A 26,966-nucleotide genomic window follows, 5' to 3' on the forward strand; every position below is an offset into this window, starting at 1 on the left:
GAACAGGTTTTCTTCTTTCTCCCCACTCCCCAACCCTGCCGCTGCGAGGCTTGCGGGGTCTTAGTTCCCTAACAGGGATCGAAGCCAGGCCCTCCGCAGTGGAAGCACGGAGTCCTAACCACTGGACCGCCAGGGAATTCCCGGAATAGATTTTCAAAAACATAAAGCATACACCTGAAACTGACACAACAATGTTAATCAACTGTACTCCAATATAGCATATTAAAAAGTTAAAAAAATAAACCGATACCACTATATTTTGGGGGGAAATAGTTATTTTTCACTAAAATAAGTCTGTTTATGCAAACATGCAATGAATTTATTATTTTACTTAAGTAATACATATTTTAAAATCAGCTTCAACTTTGAATATGTTAAATACTGACAGACACAACACACATAAACAAAAGCTCTTTGGGGTCTGCTACAATTTTTAAGTGTATAGAGGGGTCTTGAGGGCAAAAGTTTGAATCACTGCTGCTGCACGCCATGCAGGTAATGTATCAGATATAGAGATTTGCCTGAGTTTTTCAATGGCTGTATAGTGGTCCCTTGAATGGAGGTAATTTATTTTAACAATAAACTCATTTTTATTATAAATGTAACACAGTCATGATTTTCAAATTTAAGCAGCAGAGAAGTGTAGAAAGAAAAAAATAACTTTCTTTTCGTTTTTCTCAATCCCAGGTTTGTTCCTCGAAGGGAAAAATTGTTATCAGTTTCTTCTTGTAGATGAGCGGTTCCCTGCTCAGGGTGATTTTGCCCCAAGGGGACATCGGGCAATGTCTGGGGACATTTTTGGATGTCACAACTGGGGAGGGGATGCTATGGGCATGTAGTGGGACCAGGGATGCCGCTAAACACCGTACAATGCACAGGGCGGCCCTCCACACAAAGAACGATCTGGTCCAGGATGTGACTCATGCTGGGGTTGAGAAAAACCTGCTTTAGATATTACCTATGCATTTATATATTCTCCCTTGCTTTTTTTTTCTTTTTTTCTTTTTGGCCTTTATTTTTATTAACACAAATGAGATTTCGCTAAATCCATTTATAAGGAGTAACTCTTAACTTGTAGGGGATTAAGGATCCCTTTGTGAATCAGATAAAAGCTATGAACCCCCAGAAAACAATACTCATATTCACAAAATTTTGTACATAATTTCAGGGGCTTCACAGGCACCAAAAGAGCCCTGCCAGAATTCCCTGGAAGTGGAGTTTCTGAATCACAGTCCTAGAGCATCCCATCCAGAGGGAGATCACTAACTGCACCCCTCCATCCCTTTGTAGACAAGAGGATGAAGGGTCAGAGAGAACAATGCTTTGGTTCTGGGTCCTTTAGGGAGGCAAGGCAAAGCAAAGATTGGAACTCAGGCCACCTGACTCACCAGAGCTGGAATATTTCCACTTCACCCTAAATGAGGACGTTTTAGAAACGCTGATCTTCCCTTCCTGGTACAGCGGGAAAACATGCCACCAGCACTCTGTCCGTCTCGGGAAGACACAAAGGCCCCAGCTGCTGTTGATGAGAAACACTCAAGCACCTGGGAGAAAGCACATTCAGGATGTGAGGCGGGGAGAGTGGTTGGGCAGGGACTGCCGGGGGGTAAGGGCCCTGGGATATGCATCCACTCATTGCCTGAGTCATTCATTCATCCCGTCACCCACCCATCCAGCCATTCATTCAGCACCTGTAAACTGAAGCTTCCTGTCTACCAGGGCTGGGCTCTGGGGGACACCAAAGTGAACCAGACACATGCCCATCCTGAACAGCTCCTACTCTCCTGGGGGAGACCCACCGATGTGCTGATTGCAATACAGGGTGACTGGGCTCCAATGGGAGCCCTATAGGGCATGGTGGAAGCACAGCTGTAATCCTTGATGCAGCCTTGGGGGGTCAGGGAAGACTTCCTGGAGGAAGAAGCATGTAAGCTGACTGTTCAAGAGCAGGTAGAGTGTTTGTCATATGGCTGGGAGATGGAAGAGTCCAGAAAGGGGATCCACACTAAGAAACCTCAAAAGCCTGAAGGAGCTGGGCATAGGAGGGAAGAATAACTCCAGTTTGCTGGAGGCTGCAGTGCAGATGGCATAAGAGGAGACTGATGACCTTGACAGAAGGACACAGGTGAGGAGCTTAGATTTTTCTCCTGAGAGCAATAGGGAGCCATAGGAGAATCTTGAGCAGAGGAAGGAAAAGGTCAGTTCTGAATGTTACAAAGGAGCCAAGTGAAAATTGGACAGTGGTGTGCGCTGCTGGCACAGTCCAAACAAGAGCAGGACAGAGAGCAGGAAATAGATACGAAAGTGATCCAGGAGGGAGAGGGGTCCACATATGGAGCCTGGCTGGTTGTCAGGAATCGGGGAGAGGAAGGCGTTGAGGAGGCATTAACGCAGTATAGCCCGAGTGGCCCCTGTGTGAACTTCAAGGTGCTGTGTGATTTATAGGGAGTATTAGCTATCTACTGCTGCTTTAAAAATTCCCACAAACACAGGGGCTTAAAACAACACGTATTTACTAGCTCACAATTTATCGTGGATCAGGAATCCAGTACCGTGTAAGGGGGTCTTACAAGTCTGAAACCAAGAGATCGGCTGGCTGGGTCCTCACCTGGAGGTTCAGTTACGGAGAGATTCACTTCTGTGCTCCCCCAGGTTGAGTAGAATTCATTTCCTGTGGTTGTATGACTGAAGTTCCTGTGGGGACTGTTTGCTTTTTGTATTTTTTGGCTGTGCCATGTGGCATGCAGGATCTTAGTTCCCCAACAGGGATTGAACCCCTGCCCCCTGTAGTGGAAGCACGGAGTCTTAACCACTGGACCGCCAGGGAAGTCCCAGTAGTCCCTGTGTTTTGCTAGCAGTTCCCACCCTTAGGTCTTGACCACGTGGGCCTCTTTAACAATGGGGCAATTGGCTCCTGCAGGACAGCAGGAGAATCTCTTGCTTTGAGTCTCTATGACTTCTTGACCCTCTTTTTAAAAATTGAAGTATAGGACTTCCCTGGTGGCGCAGTGGTGAAGAATCTGCCTGCCAATGCAGGGGACACAGGTTCGAGCCCCGGTCCGGGAAGATCCCACATGCTGCGGAGCCACTAAGCCCGTGCGCCACAACTACTGAGCCCGCGAGCCACAACCACTAGAGCCCGCGTGCCACAAGTACTGAAGCCAGCATGCCTAGAGCCTGTGCTCCGCAACAAGAGAAGCCACTGCAATGAGAAGCCCGTGCACCGCAACGAAGAGCAGCCCCCGCTTGCCACAACTAGAGAAAGCCTGCACGCACAGCAACGAAGACCCAACACAGCCAAAAATAAATAAACTAATTAATTAAAAAAAAAAATTGAACTATAGTTGATTTACAATGTTGTGTTAGTTTCTGGTGTACAGCAAAGTGATTCAGATATATGTATATATCCACACACACATATACACACACATATATGTATTACATATATATATATAATACATATATTTTTTTTCAGATTCTTTTCTATTATAGGTTATTACAAGACATTGAATATAGTTCCCTGTGCTACAGTAGGACCTTGTTGTTTATCTATTTCATATATAGTAGTGTGTATCTGTTAATCCCAAACTCCTAATTTATCCCTCCCCCACATCTTTCCCCTTTGTTAACCATAAGTTTGTTTTCTATGTCTGTGAGTCTGTTTCTGTTTTGTGAATAAATTCATTTGTACCACTTTTTTAGGTTCCACATATAAGTGATATCATATGATATTTGTCTTTCTCTGTCCAAATTACTTCACTTGGTACGATAATCTCTAGGTCCATCCATGTTGCTGTAAATGGCGCTATTTTATTCTTTTTTATGGCTGAGTAATATTCCATTGACTATATATACCACATCTTCTTTATCCATTCATCTGTCAGTGGACACTTAGGTTGCTTCCATGCCTTGACTATTGTAAATAGTGCTGCTATGAACATAGGGGTGGATGTATTTTTTGACTTAGCATTTTCTCCAGATATATGCCCAGGAGTGGGATTACTGGATCATACAGTAGCTTTATTTTTAGTTTTTTAAGGAACCTCCATATTGTTCTCCATAATGGTTGTACCAGTTTACATTCCCACCAACAGTGTAGGAGGGTTCCCTTTTCTCCACATCCTCTCCAGCATTTATTATTTGTAGACTTTCCATTCTGACTGGTGTGAGGTGATTCTTGACCCTTTTAAAAGAGATCACCTGGGGCTTCCCTGGCGGCGCAGTGGTTGAGAGTCCGCCTGCCGATGCAGGGGACACGGGTTCGTGCCCCGGTCCGGGAAGATCCCACATGCCACGGAGCGGCTGGGCCCGTGAGCCACTGAGCCTGCGCGTCTGGAGCCTGTGCTCCACAACGGGAGAGGCCACATCAGTGAGAGGCCCGCGTACCGCAAAAAAAAAAAAAAAAAAAAAAAAAAGATCACCTGATTAGGTCAGGCCCACCCAGGATAACCTTCCTTTTGACTAACTTCAAGTCAACTTATTAGGGACCTTAATCACACAAGCAAAATTCCTTCACCTTGCATATAATGTAACCTAATCATGGGGGTGGCACCCCATCCTATTCTCAAGTCTTGCCCACATTCAAGGGGAGGGGATTGCACAAGCGGGTGGGAATATTGGGGGTCATTTTGGAGTTCTGCCTACCACATGGGGTCGGGGGAAGTGAGGGTGGAGGACCTTCTCAAGGTTAGGGGCTTAGCAGACTTGTCTCTGAGTCTACAGCCTCTAGGTCTCCAGGTTAACCCCATGGGAGACCTCGGCTAATGTGAGATGAATTCATGAGCAAATTTAGAAATGAGAGCTGAAAGCGTCCATCACCTGCATCTTCTGGGACACCCCTTCTGAAGAGTCCGTCAGTGAGCTGAAGAGTTGTTCAGTGGGTCTAATATTTCTGTCTTGCAGAATGAAGTCCAGAGATGCTGCCTCATTTCTCAAAAGGATAAACATGTGATCCAGACATTCCACTCCTAGGTATACATCCAACAGATGTGAAAACATACCTTCCCACAAAAATGTGTACACAGATGTTCACGGCAGCATTACTCATAGTAGCCAAATCTAGAAATAACCCAAATATCCAATAGTTAAGTGTGGTATATCCATACAATGGGATATTATCCTGCAATAAGAGGAAATGAAGTATTGATTCATGCTACAGCATGAATGACCCTTGAAAACATTATGCTAAGCAAAAGAAGCCCATCACAAATGAACATATATTGTATGATTCCATTTATATGAAATGTGTAGAATTGGCAAATCTATACAGACAGAAAGTAGATTAGTGATTACCTAGCGCTGGGTGGGGAGACTGGGGGTGTGGGGAGATTGGGGGTGACTGGCTGAGGGGTGTGTGATATCTCCTTGGGCAAATGAGAATGTTCTATAATGGATCTAAGGTGGATGCTTGCACTATTTTATGATTATAGTTAAAGCCATTGAATTATACACTTGGAGTGAATTGCATGGTATGTGGGTTCTATCTCAATAAAGCTGCTTAAAAAGGGAGAGAAAAGATATGCCCTCTGAAAGAAGAAATCATGATATAAGTCTATTAGTTAATGCCACAAAATTAACCAATAGAAGAATTAAAAATACTTATAGGGAGGAAAAATGAGGTCTCCATGAGTTAAATCCTTATCTATCAGAGAGAAGAATCTACAATGTATATTGCTGACACATCTAGAAGATAATTATTATTTAGGGATGCAAAGGCAAGTAAGAGAAGAAACAGCTGAAAATGTTAAAAGACTTCCAGTATGGAGCAGGATTTGAGGTGGAACAGACTGAATTCTTTTGATTATAATCCCTTGCTACTGGCATCTAGTGAGCAGAGTTCCTGGACGCTGCTGGATATCCTACAATGCACAGGACAGCGCCCTCCCCACGCCCCGCCCTGCGAACTATCCAGCCCAAATGTCAATGGTTCCGAGATTTAGAAACCTCAGCTTATTTTATCAGCTTCATGCTGTTTTCGCCCTTTCAAAGTATTTGTTTTTGTGTTTGTTTATTTATAGTTCCCCCATTTAGGATATAAACACCCCCCTCCCCCCACCAAAGGACAGAGAAGCAGTGAAAATAGCACAGGTTCTGGATTGAAGACTTGACTCTGATTTCCTTTGTTACCGCTTCCTGCGTGCAGGATGTGCTTACGTCTCTCAGCCTCGCATCTTTAAAATGGGGGCTAATAAGAGAACCTGGAAGACCTAGTCCGTGCAGGCAAATCACTGAGAGTCTGTAACATTCAGCACTCAGTTTCTATCAATTACCATTATTGTCCCCAGCTGTATCCTTCTGCCTGGCAAAAGAACGGGGGTGCTGAACAAATGTTTCTCAAACGAATGAATTCCAGGCCCCTTCCCTCGAGGCTGGCATTTCTTTGCTTCTAAACCAAGGGTGTCACAATGCTTCTCTAAACTCCTTTCCCCTGAAGAAATTCCAGTGGAAATCTGAGATGCTCCTTCAGGGGAGGTGATTGAATGTGTGGGGAACTCAGGTTTTTTCTGTTCTTCTGTCAGCCCCCAAAAGGGAGGAGCTGACACAGGAATGGTTAAGTGGCTCTGAAGTTCACCTATTGCTGACTGTTCCTGGCAACTCCCCACAAAGAGGCTGCTTCATCTCCAGTGCTGACTTTGTATTTCCCGGGTGATTGTGGGCAAATCACTGCACGTCTCCAAGCCTCAGTTTGTTCACCTATAATATGGGAATATCAGTGCCCACATTACAAGGATTCTGTAAGAATTCCGTGAGACAGTATGCAGACTCCCTAGCCCAAGTCTGTGGTTATGGCTAGCTTAATTTTTTTTTCCCGCCCCCTCCCCTACTAGCTTAATTTTTGATCATGTTCCCGTGAAGACACAGTCTTGAAATAACTGCTTGTCTAGAGCAGCATGCAAAGACCTTTTCTCACCAATGTTCCCGTTTAATTGCAGGCAGTTTTTGCACCCATTATAACTGAGTCTAGAAGAGAGGAAATGTTTTGCCCAAGGTCACACAGTGGCTACAGGCATCTCTGAGATTTGAACCCAAGACCAAACTTTCTGACTCTCATCTGAGATTTTCTCCCTGGAGTTGTCCCACCTTCTACCCACTGGCTAGTTCTAGAACTTGCAAATCCAGTCTTCTCAAAACTGTTGCATAGCCCTCCGACCCAACCCCAGACAGACTTCTTTAAAACTTGTTTCCACTCAAGCTTTGCGCATCCTACTTTTCTCCTCACTCCCATCCCCATCTTGGGGGAATCTAACTCTTTGAGCTAGGGGTGGCTAGCTGGTAAGAAGAAAAAAAAATTCTTGGTGAGACGCAAAAGGCTTTCTATCCTTGTAAGTTTAGCATAATTTTATTTTCAGTGGCTCTTTGCCCTTGCCACTTGGTGGGGGGGAATGGTGGGAAGACTCGGGGAGGTGGAGCTTTCCCTTGGATTTTGGGAAAGGGGAGAGCTCCTGGGGTCCATTTTAAAAGGCCCTCCCCTCATTTCCGGCCGGTGCTGCCAGCCTTGGCTGGGCGCCTGGATCCTGTTGCTATGACGACAGGAAGAGGCGGTGGCGGCGGCAAGCGATGCTGTGGAGAGATGGAGGCTAGTGGGGGTGGGGGGGTGGCTTTGAAATGGGGATGGGGGTAGGGAGCAGGGGCTGGGGATGCGGGTGAGGGAGGAGGCAGGGGTATCCTTTATCTCCGACCTCCTTCATTCATCTGAGACTGGCCCCTCTCCTATTTTTCTCCGGCTTCCTTTTGATGCCTCCCCAGTTTCTACCTCTGTCTCGTTCCCTGGGTCTCTCTCTTTGGGTCCCTCTCTTTCCTTCTGCATCTGCCTTTCTGTCTCCGGGCACCTTCTGCCACTCAGACCCCTCTCCCCTAAATTTTTAAAATTTTCTCTCTCTTCTCTCTCTCTCTCTCTCTCTCTCTCTCTCTCTCTCTCTCTCTCTCTCTCTCTCGCATTCTTCTCTCTGTTAAGACCTTTGCCCCATCCCCAATTTCTCTCCCCACTTTTTCTTTCTTTCTCTCCCTCTCTCTCTCTCCCATCCTCGCAGTCTCTCTCTGTCTTTCTCTCCCCATCTGTCTCTCCTCCCCCTCTCTGGATGACTCTCTCTCTGTCCCTTCTTTCCTTCTGTTACCCAGATCCTGACCCCCATCCTCTCCCTCGCCCCAATCTTTCCCCATCCCCCATTTCTTCCCCAGTCTCTGCGTTTCTCTGTTTGCATCTCTGCCTCTGTCCCCTTCTCTCTCTGGATATTTCTCTGTGTGTGTGTGTGTCTCCCTCTCCAACTTCCTTCTGCTACCAGCCGCTGCCTCCCCCAAATTTCTCCCTCCCCCATTTCTGTTTCCCCGACTCTGGGTCTCTCTCTTTCCGCTTCTCCTGGCTCTGTCTCTCTCCCTCCCTCTCTGGGTCTCTCTCTTTTTCCCCAGCTTCTTTCTGCCACCCAGACCCTGCCCCCCATCACTTCCCTCCCCCCAATCCATCTCCTCTCCGTGGCTCCCCCATCCTCAGCGGCTCCCCTCCCCCTCCCTCCCTCCTCCTTCCCTCTCTCGTCCTCCAGCTCCGCACTTTACCCAGCGACACGGGAACCAAATTGTCTCCTCACCTTCTTTTCCCCCATCCCGACCCCCTCTCCCTCGGGGCCCGAGCTCAGAGCTGCCCCTCAGCCTCCCCTCCCACCTCAACACCCATTCCCCGGACGCCTCTTCATCTCCACCCCCCAACCAGGTCGGACGCCTGGGTCCCTCGCTGCTGGGGGAGGGGGAGCAGTGAGAATTGGGAGCCACAAGGGTTTTCCTGGGGGGGTTGCCGACGGGGGCTCAACGTCCCCTCCCCCGTGCATCGGAGAGTTGACCTATCGTTAACAGAGGTGAGAGAGATCTTTTTATTAATCGGAGGTGGGTGGATGTAAAATGAAGGCTCTGTGACCCCCCTAATTCTGGAGGAAGGAGCTGGTCCCCTTCAGAGGGAGAGGGGATGATGACCCCTCTCACATCCCGGAGCTTTCGAATTGAGGGTGTCCCCTGCTCCCTCCTTTGCTGCCGCTGACAGATGGACTAAAGGAAGAACCCCTAAAACCAAGCAGAGTGCCCCCCAAATCGACAAAATGAAAAGATCTTCGAATCTTTATATGATGAAGAATTTCCATCATTCGCCTCCCCTCTCCATCCCCTCCTTATCCCGGGTCCTAGGGGGCCCAGCAGGGGAATGGGTACATCCTGTGGTCACAGGCTCACCCTCCCACCCCCCTTGGAGGCAGAAATCTGCTAGGACAGTGGAGGTGGTGGTGCTGGTGGTGAGGGGGCACAGAAGCGGGGAGAAGAGGCCGAGAGATGGAGAGGAGAGGAAACTCAGCGTCTTTCTGGAGAGGAAAGACAGGAAGCGGCCAGAAGTGAGGCCAGGGAGGCCACAGGGATGTCAGTGTCCAGGGCACTGTTGAATGGGGCCAGGGCAGGGACCGTGCGTGGGCAGGCAGGAGTGGAGGTGAGGAGAGAACACACGTGTGGGGCACTAGGCCCAGTTGCCATGGAGACACCCCCCCCATAGACAACCTTTCCAACACCCCTCCTTGGAGCAGACCCAGTGAGGGCCAGCTGATGGGGGCGGAAGAGGCCAAGGTCACCCTGGTACTGGGACCCAGAATCAGGTTTGTTTGTTTGTTTGTTTCCTCCTCTAAGGCTTCCAGGCTCTTAACTAGAATAGGGGGTTTGGGGGAAGAAGTCTAGGATAGATAGAGTGGTGGAAGCTGGTAAGGGATGCATGCCTGGAAGGAGGGTTGGGGTAAGGTGGAAAAGGCAGGGCAGGGGGCGTGGTGATGGGGTGCTGTGGGAGAGGAAAATGAATGGACCCTTGGTGCCTGCAGAGTGGGAAATTATTCCCAACTGAAAGAGAGTTGTGGTCTTGTGGATCAAATTTTTCTAAGAGGCACTGTCTATGGAGGGGATCTTTTGAAATTTGGAAGAAAACTGAGTGTATGGTGTATGTTCCTGCACAGGTGAAATAGAAGGGGGAGTTCTGGGGGTGTTCCCAAGAAGGGAAGTCTGAGGGAGACATGAAGGGGATTCTCCTGAGCACAAGCGATGCTGGGAGCTAGAGTAGGTGGAGGAGGGTGGCAAGAGTGAAGGGGATTCTTTGTGATGTAAGAGAAGTCAGGGTGTGTCGGGGGGAGGTTCTTATAAGTTCAAGAGACAGCGGGATGTCGAAGTGAGCTGGGGAGATCTGGAATTGGGGGGTTCATCCCCATAACAAGGGCTACGGAGAGGAGATTTGGAGGTCGTGGGAGATGGTGGAAGGGCAGAGGAAGGGGGTGGGGGATGCTGGGTAGAGTGGGGGGATTTCCTTCCACAACAGTGAATATGCAGGTCAGAGCTTGGGAGATTTCTGAATGGAGAGGAACTTGGGGTCTAGAGAAAGGGATTCCTGTGAGTAGAAAATGCCCTGCAACTCACGGAAGAAATTTTTCTTAATGGAGGAGAAAGTGATGGCTATGGTGAGTTTGTCTAAGTTGTAGAGATACTGAGGACCAGATTTGGAAGACTCCTATAAGCAAACGAAAGAGTGGAGTATTTTCCTTGAGTCAAAGACATAGTAGGGGATGGGAGAGTGGTCCAAGGAAGACAAGTGGGGCGGTTAGAGGGAATGTGATGGAGATGGGGGGCATTCTTCTAATCCAGGGGGTCCAGCGGCGTTGGATTCTTTAAAAGAATCCCCCGGGGAAGTTTTAAAAACCTAGATGCTCAGGGCCACACCCCAGACCAATGAAATCGGAATTTCTCAAGTATCAGTATCCTCTGGTGGTTTCAAGGTACAACCAAGGTTGAGAACCCTGGTCCAGAGACGTAGGGTTCTGAGTGGGGTAGGGGTTCCCATGCAGAGGAGACTGTGGAGGTGGGGTGGTAGTGATGACAACTGTGTGGTTTTCTGAGTTGTGCAAACTGTGGAGATGAGTTTGGAAGATCTGAGTTTTGTTGTGTTTGTTGTTTTTGTTTTTTCAGCTGAGGAGAGATTGAGAGATTTATTTTTCCTAAGTAGGGGCCATAGTAGGTGAAGTGGTGGGCCTTGCAGGGGAAGGTAGGGAGTGGGTAGAGCTTTATGAGAACATTTTATAAGAAATGAGGAACAGGACAGAGGTTCCTGGGGAGGAAGAGGCACTGGGGGCTGGAGTGAGGGACGCTTTCCCTGTGGGGAGGACGGTGAGACCAGGGGGGCGGAGCTGGAGGGGCCTGGAGGCGTGTCCTACGGCACTCAGGACATAGGGGGGGTATGTCTCAGAGTGGGATTAGTGGGAAGAATTTCTTGGACGCAGGGAGATTGTTTTTCAGAGAAGTGGCAGTGGCAAGCAGAGTGGAAGGAGTTTCTTCAACCGAGGAAAGAGTGGGGTTTCTTTGGGGGGCTGGGGTGCAGGTAAAGGGGTGTCCAGGGAGGTGAGCCCTCCTGTCTAATCCTTTATCTCGCTCCCTGCCCTCCACCAGCTGCCGACCATGGCTGCCTTCTGACCCCGTCCCCGGCCTCAGCCTCCTCCTCGCCGCCCCCTCCCCAGCCCCTGGCCCCGGGCCCCCCACTTCTGCCTGCGCTGTGACCCCCCCAGCCGCCGGCACGGCCCCGCCCCCGCTGCCCCGGTGGTGGCCCACGGCCCCCCGGCTGCCCGTAGTCAAACTGGAGTCGCTGAAGCGCTGGAACGAAGAGAGGGGCCTCTGGTGCGAGAAGGGGGTGCAGGTGTTGCTCACCACGGTGGGCGCCTTCGCAGCCTTCGGCCTCATGACCATTGCCATCAGCACGGACTACTGGCTCTACACGCGCGCCTTCATCTGCAACACCACCAACCTCACGGCTGGCGACGACGGGCCCCACCACCGCGGGGGCAGTGGCTCCTCGGAGAAGAAGGACCCCGGCGGACTCACCCACTCGGGCCTCTGGAGGATCTGCTGCCTGGAAGGTAGGGTGGAGGGGGCCCCGGCCTTGCGCCCCTCCATTTGCGGCCCGGCCCCTCGTCCCGTCCGCGGCCGGCTGGGCTTCCTCCCTGGGAAATCTCCCAGTTTCCTGTGGTCCCCACTGAGGCCTCCCGTCTCCTCCTGGGGCTCCTTGCCACGCCTGCCCACACACCTTCCCCCGTCCTTCTCACTCTTCTCTGCGTCCTGACCCTCTTCTGAATCCCGCCCCCCTCGCCTCGACCCTCCCCATTCACGCCTCTCCGTCACTCGGCACGTCCTGCGCCCCCTCCGCTCGGGACCCCCCAATCTTATCTTTCCTTCATTCGTGGGGAAAGCCCCCTCTCGTCCCTCCCTCTCACCCCTGTGGGTGCCTGGCCTCCCTGCGCGAGGGGCTCCCTCTGCCTCGATTCCAGCACTGGCACGCTCTGCTTTGCCTCCCCGCTTCCCGCTCACCCTTGAGCTGGGCCCCCCTCCTCCTTTTGCCCTTTGCATCTTCTCTCCCCCACGTCCTACCTCTGCCCTCTGAGCGCCCCTACCTCTTATGGACCCAGTCACAGCGTCTTCCCCATCTCCTCCGTCCCTTTGGCCTCACTTTGGCTGTTTCTCTCCTAAAACATCCTGCCCTAACTGCCCGTAACCCACGGCCCTCTCCTCTTTCCTCTCTGTGGCTTGTCCTCCGGCGGACCTTGTCTGCCCGCCTCTCCCCATCAGGCCTCCCAGCCTCCCCTGCGGGTCCTTGTCCTCCTTGGTCTTCAGAAGCTTCTGCCTCATCTTCCCTCCATTCATCCTCCCTTTGACGTCCTCCTTCCAGACCCTGTTTCTTGACGATGAGGCCACCGCCTCTTCTAATCTCCATCTTTGCTCTTTGCTTGGTCCTACTCTCCTTGCAGGCTCCCTCCCAGCTGGCTCCCTCGGCCTCCCATCTCCCCACGCCAGGCCTCTTCCTCTTAGCAACTCCTCTGTTTGTTTTGCTCTCAGCTTTGCCATTTCTTTCCACATAGCGTGGAAGTGATGGGCTGGGAAGCAGGACACCTGGGTTCCAGTCCTCCTGTGCATCTCTCCCCCTGTGTGCTCACTATCTTGTCACCTCCCCAAGCCTCAGGGCCCTGGTCTGCAACATGAAGGAGTGGGACCAGCCAATCCCCAATTTCCCCCTCCAGGGCCAAATAGATCAAAATCCCTTCACTTCTCTTTTTATCCCTCTCTTTTCCCCATCTTTTCCTCCTCCGTTTTGCTGGGCACTCTTTTTTTTTTTTTTTTTAAATTTTTGGCTGTGTTGGGTCTTCACTGCTGCGCGCGAGCTTTCTCTAGTTGCGGCGAGCGGGGGCTACTCTTGGTTGTGGTGCGCGGGCTTCTCATTGAGGTGGCTTCTCTTGTTGCGGGGCACGGGCTCTAGGCGCGTGGGCTTCAGTAGTTGTGGCACGAGGGCTCAGTAATTGTGGCTCAAGGGCTCTAGAGCGCAGGCTCAATAGTTGTGGCAAAGGGACTTAGTTGCTCAGCGGCATGTGGGAATCCTCCCGGACCAGGGCTCGAACCTGCATCCCCTGCATTGGCAGGTGGACCCTTAACCGCTGCACCACCAGGGAAGTCCCTTGCTGGGTACTCTGGATGAGCAAGGAATGTTATTATCTCATTTAATCCTATGGGAGGGGGGCGGCAGGGCACCACCCTCCTGTTGAGGATGAGGAAACCGAGGCTCAGAGATGTTAAGCTACTTGCCCAAGGTAACCCAGCTGTGACTGGGGAAGAGCCAAGAGAACTCAGGTCTGATGGATGGGATTTGCCGATATGCTTTGTCTGGTGTGTGGAGTGTTTAAAACTGAAACCAAAATCTGAATCGGTTGCCAACATTTAAAAATAGGGAGATTGCACATTGAAAATCCGATTTCCAGCTTCTTTTGAACTAGTGGAAGATCTGACAACACGGGGCCAGTATCCTGCAGTGGCCACGGTTGGCTGGATCCGAGTAGCAGCTGCTTCCTCAGATCAGGCATGAGGGTCTCCCTTTCTCCCGTCACCTCTGGTCCCTATTGCCTCACACCCATCCAATTTTCTCATTATGTTATAATTTGACACCCAGTTTCTCATTATACACTGATGGACAGTGTACAGCAAGTAGCAGTCATTCCGTGTATTCATCCCCTCCTCAACAGCCACTATTTATTGAGTTTATACTGTGTGCCAGACGCTGTTCGTGATTCTGGAGCTATAGATGTGGAAGGAGAAAAAAACCAACAGCAAAGAAACCGGTTTTTTTTTTTTAACTTTTTATTTTATATTGGAGTATAGCCAATTAACAATGTTGTGATAGTTTCAGGTGCACAGCAAAGCAACTCAGCCATACATATACATGTATCCATTCTCCCCCAGACTCCCCTCCCATCCAGGCTGCCACACAACATTGAGCAGAGTTCTCTGTGCTCTACAGTAGGTCCTTGTTGGTTACTCTTTTTTTTTTTTTTTTTTTTTGCTGTACGTGGGCCTCTCACTGTTGCGGCCTCTCCCGTTGCGGGGCACAGGCTTCGGACGCGCAGGCTCAGCGGCCATGGCTCACGGGCCCAGCCGCTCTGCGGCATGTGGGATCTTCCTGGACTGGGGCACGAAACTGCGTCCCCTGCATCGGCAGGCGGACTCTCAACCACTGCGCCACCAGGGAAGCCCTTGGTTACCCATTTTAAATATAGCAGTGTGTACATGAAAGACTGCTGTTTTTATATGTCTTATATTCTAAAATGAGAGACAGATAATAAGGGAGATAAGTAAATACAACACCTAGGGTGTTAGAGCTGAGTGCCAAGGAGGAAAAAGAGCAAGGGAGGGGATGGGAAGTGTTAGGGGCAAGGGTGTGAAACTGCAGAAATTGGAGATAAAGGGGACTGAGCAGGTGACATCCGAGGCGTAGGCTAAATGAACGCAGAGATGGAGCCATGTGGCTTCTGGAGGGAAATGCTTCAGGCTGTAGAAACATTGCTCCGGCTCTGCAGTGGGAATGTGCCTTGTGTCTGACCATCATGGGAGGCCCGCGTGGCCCAGGCAGAGGTGGTGAGGAGGGACATGGTAGGAGGTGCAGTCAAGGCGATACCATGAACTTCCAGGTCCTGGAATGTAATTTGCTTTCCACGTCGGAGGGGAGGAGTGACAGGAGCTGGCTTAAAGGTTAAGGGCATCGCTCTTGCTGCTGTGTCGAGTATTTAGGAGGAAAGGAAAAGGGAGAATGGGAGGTGGCTTATCCGGGGTGGGAGCCGTAGAGTTTGGGTTTCAACTGCGAGTATGTTCTGCCGCTACAGCGGGCAGGAATTGCTGGTGGGGCAGTTGTAGGATATGAGAGAGAAATGTCGGGGCGTCTCGAAAGCGGACTTTCCCAACCTCAGCGCTGTTGACATTTGAGGGTGGATAATTCCGTGTTGCGGCTGTGGGCTGGGGTTGGGGGGTGCGTCCTGCGTGTTGTAGGCTGTGTGGCAGCATCCCTGGGCTCTACCTTTTAAACACCAGCAGCATCCACCGGTGTGGACACCAAAATCGTCAACTGTCTCCAGACTAGGAATAAAATCGCCCCTCATTGAGAGTCACTGCTCTAAGGCTGTGGCCTGAGCACCGGAGAATGTGGTGGGGTAGGGGTGGGGGAGGTTCGTCTGCTGGAACAGCTGGTATTTTATTGTATTTGTTTTATTTTCTCTTACCCAATTTATTATAAGGAGGGCTATCATGAGCTCAGTTTTGGACATGTTAAATTGAGGTGACTTTACCCAAAAAAATTACAAAAATAAATTGAGGGTGCCTATTTGAGATACTGTGTAGGACAGGAGTCAGTATAGGAAAGGACTCACAAAGTGCCGTACAGTCAGTTTCTTAGGCTTTGTGGGGCGTGTGATCTCTGTTGCTGCTACTCCTTAAAATAGCCAGAGATGATGCGTGAGTGGATGAGTGTGGCTGGGTTCCAATTAAACTTCCTTTACAGGCACTGACATTTGAATTTTATATCATTTTCACGTACCACGAGATAGTCTTCTCTGACAGCTTTTCAATCATTAAAAAAAAAAAAAAAAAAGTAAAACCCATTCTTCGCTGGATTTGGCAGGCTGGGTTCAGCCTGTGGGTCATAGTTTGCTGACCCCCTGATCTAGGATGTTAGCGATATGATATATGAGGTCAGAGTTCAGGGGAGAGTCTGGGCTGGTGGGCGGGTCATGGCATGTGGATGGATGAGCAGAGACAGAAACAAACCAAAAAATTAGTTGAAGGGCTGAAGCCTGAGCTAGTCCAGTATTCAGAGACAATCAGAAAGATGAGAAGAGCCAGCAAAGGGAGCTGAGAAAGGAGTGACCACAGAGGTTTGGGGAAAATGAGGTAACTGGGTCCTGGGAGCCAAAGGAATTGTGTTAAGCAGGGGGGAAATGAAGGTAGACTTTATTGTTATTATAGTCATCATTCATGTGTCATTGGATGCTCACAGTAATTCTGTGCGCTATGTACCACTACTACCCCCATCTCCTAGAAATGAACGCTTAAGGCTCAGAGAAGGAAAGCACCTTTCCCAAGGTCACACAGCTAATATGCAGTAGAGTCTGGATCTGAATCCAGGTCTCTTTGGTTTCCCAGGAGTCAAAGCAATATAACCACTAGCCTCCATCCTATCGGGGATCCAGGGGTGTAGAAACTGCCCCCCCCCCCGGGCCATTGCCCCCTGAAGACACTCTGTCCCCAGGAATTCTTAGGTCCCATCCTCTTGTCCCTCCGTCTTTCTGAGAAGTGCAGTAGAAAGTCGTGATTGGGACATAGACTCGAGAACAAGACTTATTGGGTTACTTCCTGTCTGCTGTGCACAGGAAGGTGACATTGAGCCATATATTCTACTTCTCTGTGCTTTATTTCCGTCATCGGTGAAATGGGGATTATAATGGCCCCTAACCCACAGGGCTGTGGAGCGAATTCAATGAGTTATTACGTGTAAAGGCATTCAAAAGGCCAGCAGGCACAGGGTAAAGGCTAGACTATGTCGTTTATATTCTGTTCTTCTTCTTCTCAGTATTATGAATTCAGATGACCAACCCCTGAGTTTCCCCTCCTTGATAACCCAGAAGTCCCCGCCTCCCAACCAGCACTGCCCAAGAGAAACATCACACAAGCTGTCTACATAACTTAAATGTTTCTAGCAGTGGCATTAAAACAAGTACAAAGGGGAAGGTTCAATGAATCTAATTTGATAAATACAATTTATACAATATAATACATTAATATAAACGTTAGTCATACATTTTGTCTAACCAAGCGTAGCCAAACCATTATTTTAACATGTTAGCAATATAACGATTATTAATGGAATAGTATGCATTTTTCTTCGTACCAAATCTGAAATCTGGTGCCCATTTGACACTCACACTCCGTCTCAGTTGCCACATTTCAAGTGCCCCAGAACCAACCCCAGGGCTGGGGGATCCGTATGGGTCTAGCTCCCTTCTCAGGAATTTCAGCCTCCAGAATCTAGACCCACAGCCCAATTTATTCGAGCGGACTATATAGAGCCCCTGTTCTCAGCACTTTGCGTGCCTTATTATCTCATTGAATCCTCCCAGTTGCTCCGGGGGAAGGTATTATTATCACCCGAGTTTGTCAGAGCAGGAAGCTGAAGGCCAGAAAGGGGAAGTGAGTCAGCCACATGGCCACCCAGCGTACGAGGGGCAGAGCCGTGGTCCTCGCCACAGTACACACCCCTACGCACCGCCCCCCATCCCGCTTCCCCACTCCCCCCCACCGCTGCCTGCCCGGGTCTGTGTTAGGCGGGCCCTGGGGAGACTCAGAGACGCATCACCACCATGCCTGCACCTAAGGAGCTCCCAGCCCAGCTGGTCGGATAACACGCAGAGGCGTGCCGCATAACCCCCGTGCGGTCCGCGCTCGACTCTGCCATTCGTGTGTCACTGAGTGCTCGCAAGCCGCATGTGGTCATTATCACCATCCGCATTCTCCAAGCGAGGAAGCCGAGGCTCAGGGGTGTCCAAATGCCCAAAGCCACCCAGCTGGGAAGTGGCAGCCCTGGCATGTGAGTCCAGAGAATGTGATTCCAAAGCCCGTGCTCGTGGCTAACATAACCACTACACTCCACTGTCACAAATATGCTCACCTCTGGGACCTCTCTGGCGGTCCAGTGGTTAGAACTCTGCGCTTCCACTGCACAGGGGTTGATCCCTGGTTGGGGAACTAAGACCCCCGCAAGCCACATGGCTTGGCCAGGAAAAAAAGAAAAAGAAAAGAAAATGCTCACCTTAAAAAAAAAAAAGCTCACCTTTGAGGCCCAGAGTCTCCTCCCCAGGATTTACCATCTATAGAACTGAGCAATTTCTTCAACTCTATGCCTCAGTTTCCTCACCTGTAAAGCAGGGATACTATCACTGCCTGGTATTTCTAAGGGTTGGTCATGCATACTGTGTTAATACCTACCTGTCAAATGCTTGGAGCCGTGCCTAGTGTGTGGTTAGCCCTCAGTACGTACTAGTTATCATTCCTGTCAGCATGACGAGTCTGCGGAGAGTCTGCATGCCGTGTACTCTCCATGCTCAATCTCATTGAGTTATCATTCATGTTTTGAGAGAAGTACTATAATCCCACTCAAGAAAGGAGAGAACTTGACCCCCCCCCCACCACACCATACTGGATGTGCTGATGGGTAAACATCTGCACTCAAAAGGTGTATCTTCATTCATTCATTCAATGGCTTTTTTTTTTTAAGTAAAATGCACAGAATGTGAAATGTACCATCTTAACCATTTTTAAAAGCACAGTTCAGTAATGTTACGTAGATTCACATTGGGTACCCAAGCTCCAAAACTTTTCATCTTTCAAAACCGAAACTCTGTACCTATTCTTCCCTGCTCCCAGCCCCTGGCAACCATCATTCTACTTTCTGTCTCTGTGAATTTGAGGACTCTAGATATCGCACATGAGTGGAATCATACAGTATTTGTATTTTTGTGACTGACTTATTTCACTTGCATAATATCTTCAAGGTTCATCCAGGTTGTAGCATGTGTCAGAATTCCCTTACTTTTAAAGGCTGAACAACATTCCATTCTACGTATATGCCACACTTTATCCGTTCATCCATTGATGGACACTTAGGTTGCTTTTGGCTGTTGTGAATAATGCTGCCACGAAAATGGATGTACAAATATTTCTTAGAGACCTTGCTTTCAGTTCTTTTGAGTATATACCCAGAAGGGACTTGCTGGATCATATAGTAATTTTAATTTTTTGAGGAACCTCCATACTATTTTCCATAGCGACTGCACCATTTTATATTCCCACCAACAGTGCACATGGGTTCCAATTTCCCCACATCCTCAGCAACACTTATTTTCTGTTTTATTTTGTTTGCTTGTTTATAGTAGCCATCCTAATGGGATGGTATCTCATATCTATGAGAGGGTATTTCACTGTTGTTTTGATTTGCATTTCCCTAACGATTAGTGATATGGAGGATCTTTTCATGTGCTTGTTGCCCATTCAATCATTCGTACATAAAAATATTTATTAAGCACTTACTATGTGTTAGGCATTGCTCTAGATGTTGAAGAGTGGTGAACAGCCTATAAGCTTACATTCCAGTGGGGGCAAACTGCTGTGTGTTTGAATTCTGCTTCCACCACCCATCAGCTGTGAATTGATGAACCCTTGTTATGCCTCTGCTTCCTCATCTGGACAATGGGTATACGGCGTGGTATCAGCTGAACATTTAATTGTGTTCTAGGCAAAGTGCTAAATCTCTATACCTGGATTCAACCCTCACAACAACCCAGTGAGGTAGGTCCTAGTAGCCCCTTGTTATAGGAAAAGGGATCGAAGCAAATTGGCCCAAGTAAGGCCAACAAGGTCACAGAATAAGGACATGATGGATTCAGGCTTCATTATCAAGCAGTGCGACTTCAATTCTCAATGTTTGGTCACTGCACGACACCAATAACATTATCTATTTCGTGGATCTCCTGTGAGCTGTGGATGAGTTAATCCACCTAGGAAGCACTTAACAAATGGTAGCTCTTAGTGGAATTATTCACTGCCTTATAGTTCTTCTTTCCAATCTTTTCCTTTACCCCCATTTCTTTCCGTGTCATCTTTTGCCTCGAATCTCCCCTTCTGTCATCCTTATATTCATTCATAATTTAATTCTTTCAACACTCATTTCTTGAGGCCTCCTTTGTGCCAGGCAATGCTAGGGACACAGCATTGGAGGAATGCTGTGGAGGAATCAGACCCCATGCCCTCCCCCTGCAGGAACTCCTAGTGTGCTGAAGAAGGTCATAAATCAAACCAATGCATGCTAAGAAGGTGGTAGTGCAGGGCGCTGCTACACCCCAGAATGGGTGGGAGGTGTGTGTGTGTGAGCGAAAGCTTCCTCAAGCTGGTGTCCCGTGCACTGCTCGCTTGCAAGGGTAAGTTTTTCGCCAGTGAAGAAAGTAAGCAGAATGTTCTGCAGCATTGGGCAGTGGCCGGGAGGTTGGAAGGAGCCTGGAGAATTGAGGAAACAAAATGTATTTAAATTTATACTTATTTATACATCGGTCTGCAGCTGTGTAAGGAAGTGGGTTCTTAGGGGGAGGAAGGGGCTGAGACTGCAGGACCACTGGAGGCATACTGCACCCCTAGCGTGCCTCTGCTAGCTCCGACCTCTGCATCTCCTCCCAGAGGACCCCAGGTGCAGTGCGCAGAGAGCCGGGGAATCCCTCTCCCATATGGAGGATTGAAGAGACTACAACCCCGGTGATCCACTGGGGCTTCTCTCTCCTCACAATTGGACTCGAAGACTTCATAGGGCCTCATGGGAAATGTAGTCCTCCTGGCCCTCTGCCGCCTCTTCGTTTTCCCACGCATTTTCAACCGATTTTGAGTTGAAGAGTGACGACATGGCTGAAAGCAACGCCTTCTTTCTTACAGAGGTGGAAACAGAGGCCAGAGAGACTGTCCCCGTACAGGTTACAGGGCAAAAGTTCTTGTGGCCTTTTAGTGAGTGTTGGATGATTTCCTCCCTCCCTCCCTTCCTTTCTTTACCTTTTTTCTTTTTTTTAACTGGTAGGGAAACCGGGGCCGGGAGGTTGAAAGTTTGTCCCAGGTGCACAGACAGGCTCAGGAGCCATTACTTCCTGTCTCCCAATCAGAAGGGGTTTGAGGAGGGTCCTTTCTTACCCGGGGTTTCCGCACTCTTAAGTGCCCACGACTATCACCTCCATTCCCCTCCAGGGTTGAAAAGAGGCGTCTGCGTGAAGATCAACCATTTCCCGGAGGACACGGACTACGACCATGACAGCGCGGAGTATCTGCTCCGTACGTGGGGGTCGGGGACAGAGTGGGGGGACTGCCGGGCTTGGGCAAGTGCGAGGGGAGAGGGGGCTGTGCTTCGGCACTTAGAACCACACGCAGAGATGAACTTGTCAGCCAATCCAAGCCCAGATACTGAGATCCTCTGGTCACCGATTGGCTCAGTGGTCTCTCCCGCCCCCTCCTCTCACCTTGGGGCGGGCTGAGAAGGGATCCCGGGAGCTGATTGGCCGTCGTGATGGCCTGGGTACTCGAGGCAACTCAGTGCAGTGACTCTCTGGGTTGGGATTGGCCGCTGCGCCCTGGGGCCGTGAGGCAACCTGAGGCGCGGACGGCGCGGACGGCGCGGACGGGCCATTCTAGGGAGCTGGCTGGGGAAGCCTGTGGTGGGATTGGTTAGCTACCCCAAGAACGCGGCAAATCCAGAGTTATGATTGGCTGCGGCCTCAACCGGGCTCAGAAATCGCAGAATCTGGTTGCCTAGGGTTTGGGAGACGGTGGAAAGGACTGCAGAGAGAGGGGGAGAGGGAGAGAAGGGAGAAAGTAAGAGAAGAGAAACCCAGAGCTACAGATGAAGCCAGGCAGGAAGGGGTGGGGGGAGGGACAGAGAGGAGGAAGGGAAGAAGAGAGCGGGAGAGGGAGAGAGGGAGGGGGCAGGGGAAGAGAGAAGAGGAACCCAGAGAGATAGGTGAAGCCTGGCAGAAGGGGGGATGGGGTGGGAGGGAGAGAGGTATTTAGAGATTTGATTCAGAAAGATCTGGAGGAAGGAAAAAATGCGCAGGAGAGGAAGGGAAAGAGCGTGCGAGAAGGAAAAAGAGAGACGGAGAGGGTCCACAGAGAAATAGAGAAGTTCCGAGGGGAAAAAAAAGAGAGAGAGAGTGATTAGAGAAATAAAAGGGAAGAAAAATATGCCAGGAGAGAGAAAAATAGAGGAAGAAAGAAAAAGACACAGAAAAAGAGAGAGGCAATCAGATCGAGAAAGAAAGAAATTTTAAAGAGGAGAGAAAGTGAGACAATAACAGAAAATAACCAGGCAGAGAAGGAGAATTGGAGAGCCAGCGAGAGAGAAGCGGAGACGGAGGCAGCAGGAGGAGCGGGGCGCCAGGGGGCCAGGCGGCCGTGTCTGACGCCCTGGTTCCCACCCCCCATCTCTCCCCATACTCTCCTTTCTCCAGGAGTCGTCCGGGCCTCCAGCATTTTCCCCATCCTCAGCGCCATCCTGCTGCTGCTCGGGGGCGTGTGCGTGGCGGCCTCCCGGGTCTACAAGTCCAAGAGGAACATCATTCTGGGAGCAGGGATCCTGTTCGTGGCAGCAGGTGAGAGGCAGAGGGAGGGGGCGGCCCACCTGCGAGCGCGCACGTGTGTGTGTGAGCGCGCGCGCGCCTGCAAAGCTACCCTGCCCGGGCGCTCCCTGGGGCCCGGAGCCTTCCTAGGCTCTTCCCAAGCTCCATCGCCACCCGCTGGGCGAGGTAGGTGTCGCCTTCCGGTAGTCTTCTGGGCGAGTGAACCCAGCACAGACAGGTGTCTGTCTACCGCGTAATCCGGGATGCCAGGAGTTTAGATTCCAAAGTTTGCGGTCCAGGAGACGGAAGGGGAGGAGCTTGGGAGAGGGGGTGGGCCCTTGAGGCTGAATTGCGGTCTTGAAGACAGAGAAGACAGACCTGAGAGGGAGAAAGCGATTTGGATTCAGATGGGGAGGAGCCTGCTCTAGGGGGCGGGGCCTCGTGGGCTCCGGTGTACCCAAAAAGGGTCTGGTCCTGCGAAAGCATCCAGACCAACTCGGTAGTGAGGGAGGGCATTTAGGGGCAAGACCCCCTTTCTACTCGAAGTGAGTAGTATTGGGAAATTCGAGGAGTCAGCCTTTCTGAAGGGATGGAATCCAGAGGAGAAGGGGGAGGATTTAGCATAAACAGCAGGGGATGCTTTGGAGTTGGATCAAGATCTGCAGGGGGTGGGGCTTGGAGGATTTGAAAGACCGGGCTAACTACACCTGGGACGGGGGAGGAGCCTGACCGCGATCCTCAGGGGGCAGGGTTTAGCAAGCTGGAGGCGGGGCTTAGAGTAGACGGGAGACCTGCTTTAGTAAGAGTAGTGTGGGGGAGACCTAGAATAGAGGATAATCATGAAAGAGTTCAGATCAGCCAGAGTCAGGGCCTAGAGAGTCAGAGCGGGATTACCTCATTAACTAAACGAGCGGAGGGTGAGGCCTAGGGAACACCAAGATTTATAAAGTTAAGAGTGCAGTTAGACCAATCAGGGTAGGGCCAGGAAACCCCAGCCAGGGTCATCTTATCAAGGGCAGAGTTTAGGCCAGCGAGGAAAGGGCCTGGGCCATCTGGGGAGGAGTTTAGACCATCTGGGGCAGGCCTTGGGCCATCCCGGAGGGATCTGGACCATTAAGGGTGATCCTAAACCTTCTGGGGTGGGCCCTGGACCAACTGGGGCGGAGTTTAGACCGACCAGGGTGGGCTTTCGACCAACAGAGTAGGACCTGAATTAGCTGGGGATGGTGGACCATCCGAAGCAGGATTTGGGGCCCTTCGGGGCGGGGCCTGGGCCACCTGGGAAGAAAGTTAGACCATCTGGAAAGGGGCTTGGACCATCTGACGGTGGAGCTTAGGCCAACATGGGGCGGGGCCTGGGCTGACCAGTGGGCGGGGCGGTCTGGACCATCTGGGGCGGGGCCTAGACCATCATGGGTGGAGCTCAGAGCGGGGCTGGGCCTGGGCCGGCGGGGACAGGCCGGGGGCGGGGGCGGGGCCAGGGGTGGCCTCGAGGCTCCCGTCTGACCGTCCCCGCCCAGGCCTGAGCAACATCATCGGCGTGATCGTGTACATCTCGGCCAACGCGGGCGAGCCGGGCCCGAAGCGGGACGAGGAGAAGAAGAACCATTACTCGTACGGCTGGTCCTTCTACTTCGGCGGGCTGTCGTTCATCCTGGCCGAGGTGATCGGCGTGCTGGCCGTCAACATCTACATCGAGCGCAGCCGCGAGGCGCACTGCCAGTCTCGCTCGGACCTGCTCAAGGCCGGCGGGGGCGCGGGCGGCAGTGGCGGGAGCGGCCCCTCGGCCATCCTCCGTCTGCCCAGTTACCGCTTCCGCTACCGCCGCCGCTCCCGCTCTAGCTCCCGCTCCAGCGAGCCGTCGCCGTCGCGGGACGCGTCTCCCGGCGGCGCCGGGGGCCCGGGCTTCGCCTCCACGGACATCTCCATGTACACGCTCAGCCGCGACCCGTCCAAGGGCAGCGTGGCCGCGGGGCTGGCTAGCGCCGGTGCCGGCGGCGGGGCGTACGGCGGCGCGGCGGGGGGCGCGGGGGGCGGCGGCGGCGGCGGCGGCGGGGCGGGCTCAGAGCGGGACCGCGGGGGGGCGTCCGGCTTCCTCACGCTGCACAACGCCTTCCCCAAGGAGGCGGGCGGCGGCGTCACGGTCACGGTCACCGGGCCGCCCGCCGCGCCTGCGCCCGCCGCGCCCGCGCCCGCCGCGCCAGCCCCCGGGACCCTGGCCAAGGAGGCCGCCGCCTCCAACGGCAACACGCTCAACAGGAAAACCACACCCGTGTAGGGGCGCGACGGGGGGCGCCGAGGGGGGCGTGTCCGGGGCGCGTGCGCGGGCGCGCGTGCAACGAGGCTGCCGGGGGTCGGGGGTGCCCCCCTCCTTCCCCGTGAGCGCGCTGGAGACTGCTTGGTGCTCCCCCGCGCCCCCTCCCCACCTCTCGGGCGTGGGGGAGCGCCCGCCACCCTCCGAATCAGGGACCCTGAGGGAGGGGGAAGGGAAGGGAGGGGGCCGTTGGGAGGGAGCGTCGTGTTTTATTTATTTTTTGTGGGGGGGAGGGGGAGGGCTGTGGTGTTTTCTGCAGTTTTGAGATGTTTTCTTTTTAATGTTTTGCTGTGTGCATGTGGGGGCGGGGCACGGAGGAGGGACTCCCAGCCCAGCCCAACTCCTGGAGAGGGACCCATAACACACGACTATATAGTTATACCTGCAGACTATATATATGCTCTATGTAAAGAGACAGAAAGATAAAAGAGGGATGCAGAAAGGCAAAGTGACAAGGGACAGACGTGGGCATTCGTTCACTTCTTCACTCATCCTTCCACAAGGGCTTTAAAAGCACCTGCTATGTACCAGCATGGCGCTGGGGAGGGAACGTAAACAGTCCCAGAGACAGACTTGATCATTCATTACCAGCAATTTATTTGTGTACTTAAGTGCCAGGCATTGTGCCAAATGCTGAGCCTACAGAAGGAGGGAAGTCAGATAGGGTCCCCAGCATCCTCATAGAGTTTACATCTTGTGCATGAGACAGACATTAACCCAAGAAATGTATACGCCACAGTAAGTTACAGTTAGGGCAAAGGAGAAATCCAAAATGTTCCTTCAGGGAGGCCTAGCCCACTTTAAAAGGAAGGGATATTTTAGCTAACACAAAAGGATGACAAGAAGCCAGCCAGGTGAAGCTGGAGGGAAGTGTCTTAGCCAGAGAACAGCATATGCAAAGGCCCTGGGGCAGGAAGAGCTTCCAGAGAAGGCTAACATGTACTAGTGAGCCACATGCAGACGGAACAAGATGAGGCTGGAGATGAAGGCAGGGCCAGACTGCCCAGGGACTTGTAGGTCAGGTCAAGAGTTTAGATTTAATTTGAGGGCAGTGGGGAGACATGGAATGGCTTTAAACAGTATCATAACATGAATGGTACAGAAAGGGAGGAAGGAACTCAGAGATGAGAGTGAGAGGCAGAGACATGCTGAAATACAGCATCAGACACAGGCACTGGCCCTTCAAACTCTCACTCGTGGGAGGGAGCAGATAATCACACAAATACTGAAGCACAGGCATGGTGTCTGGTGTGCAGGAGAAACACTAGGACTTAGAGATTCATGTTTCACTCATCCATTAATTCAGCCATTCACTCCTTAACGTTTTTGAGCATCTGCTAATGTACCAGGCAGTGTATTAGTATCAGGATCCCCACTGGTGCTCTCAAGGAGGAGTCAGAAACCGAACTCCAGGCAGGGCGATCGGTGCTGTAACAGGGACCAGGCTGGGCAGCTTGACCAGAGAAGAAGAGACAGAGTGACCAACTGACAAGACTGGGTAGTACTTGGGGAAACTTCCTGGAGAACATTAGACCCAGGCTGGGTTTCAAAAGGATGAGTGATGAAGGGGGTGAGGAAAGCTTTCATGGGAAAAAAACAACTCGAGTCAGCTTGGGGGGGGATATAAGAGCATGATGTATTGGGGACAGGGCTCATCCTTTGGGGATGCAGAAGGTCAGGGTAGCGGTGGGAGATAAGACCAGAGAAGCAGCTAGAAGCCAGAGTCTAAGGATGCTAGGGTTCCCGGCTGAGGAGTTTGGACTTTATTCTAAGGGTAGCAGGAGACACGGGAGAGCTTGGAGCAGCTGAAGGGCAGGATTAGACGTGGGTGTCAGAAGGAGGCACCTGGGATGTGGGAAAGGGCTAGACAAGAGGCCAGTGCTGTGGGATAGATGAGAGAGGGTGGCAGCTGAGCTGGGAAAGGGCTCTGGGGGTAGAGGGATGGGGGGAATGGATTTGAAGGTCACTGAGGACACAGAAGGGACAGTGCTCAGTGGGTTTCCCTTCATTTGCTCAGCAAAGATTTCCCAAGGTCCCCCATCTGCCAGGTCTTGTGATGGACTAGAAGACTGGAGGGCAGGGGACCAGGGAGGGATTCCATGGGGGCAATGTTGGAAAGAGATGCTGGGAAACAGAGGGAAAGGAATACAACT

General features: G+C 51.3%; 1 protein-coding gene across 1 annotated transcript; it reads left to right on the forward strand.

Annotated features, from left to right (window-relative positions):
- Positions 1-11,641: 11,641 nt before the first annotated feature.
- On the forward strand, positions 11,642-24,777 carry CACNG8 (calcium voltage-gated channel auxiliary subunit gamma 8; the record flags this gene model as incomplete). The annotated part of the gene is made up of 4 exons (XM_082863564.1): positions 11,642-11,912; positions 21,139-21,222; positions 22,392-22,532; positions 24,020-24,777. The coding sequence occupies exons 1-4, from the start codon at positions 11,735-11,737 to the stop codon at positions 24,775-24,777; spliced, it is 1,161 nt and encodes a 386-aa protein (XP_082719690.1). The 5' UTR covers positions 11,642-11,734.
- Positions 24,778-26,966: the final 2,189 nt, after the last annotated feature.

The sequence above is a fragment of the Leucopleurus acutus genome, assembly GCF_964270905.1.
Source record: "Leucopleurus acutus genome assembly, chromosome: 20".
Classification (NCBI taxonomy): Eukaryota; Metazoa; Chordata; class Mammalia; order Artiodactyla; family Delphinidae; genus Leucopleurus; species Leucopleurus acutus.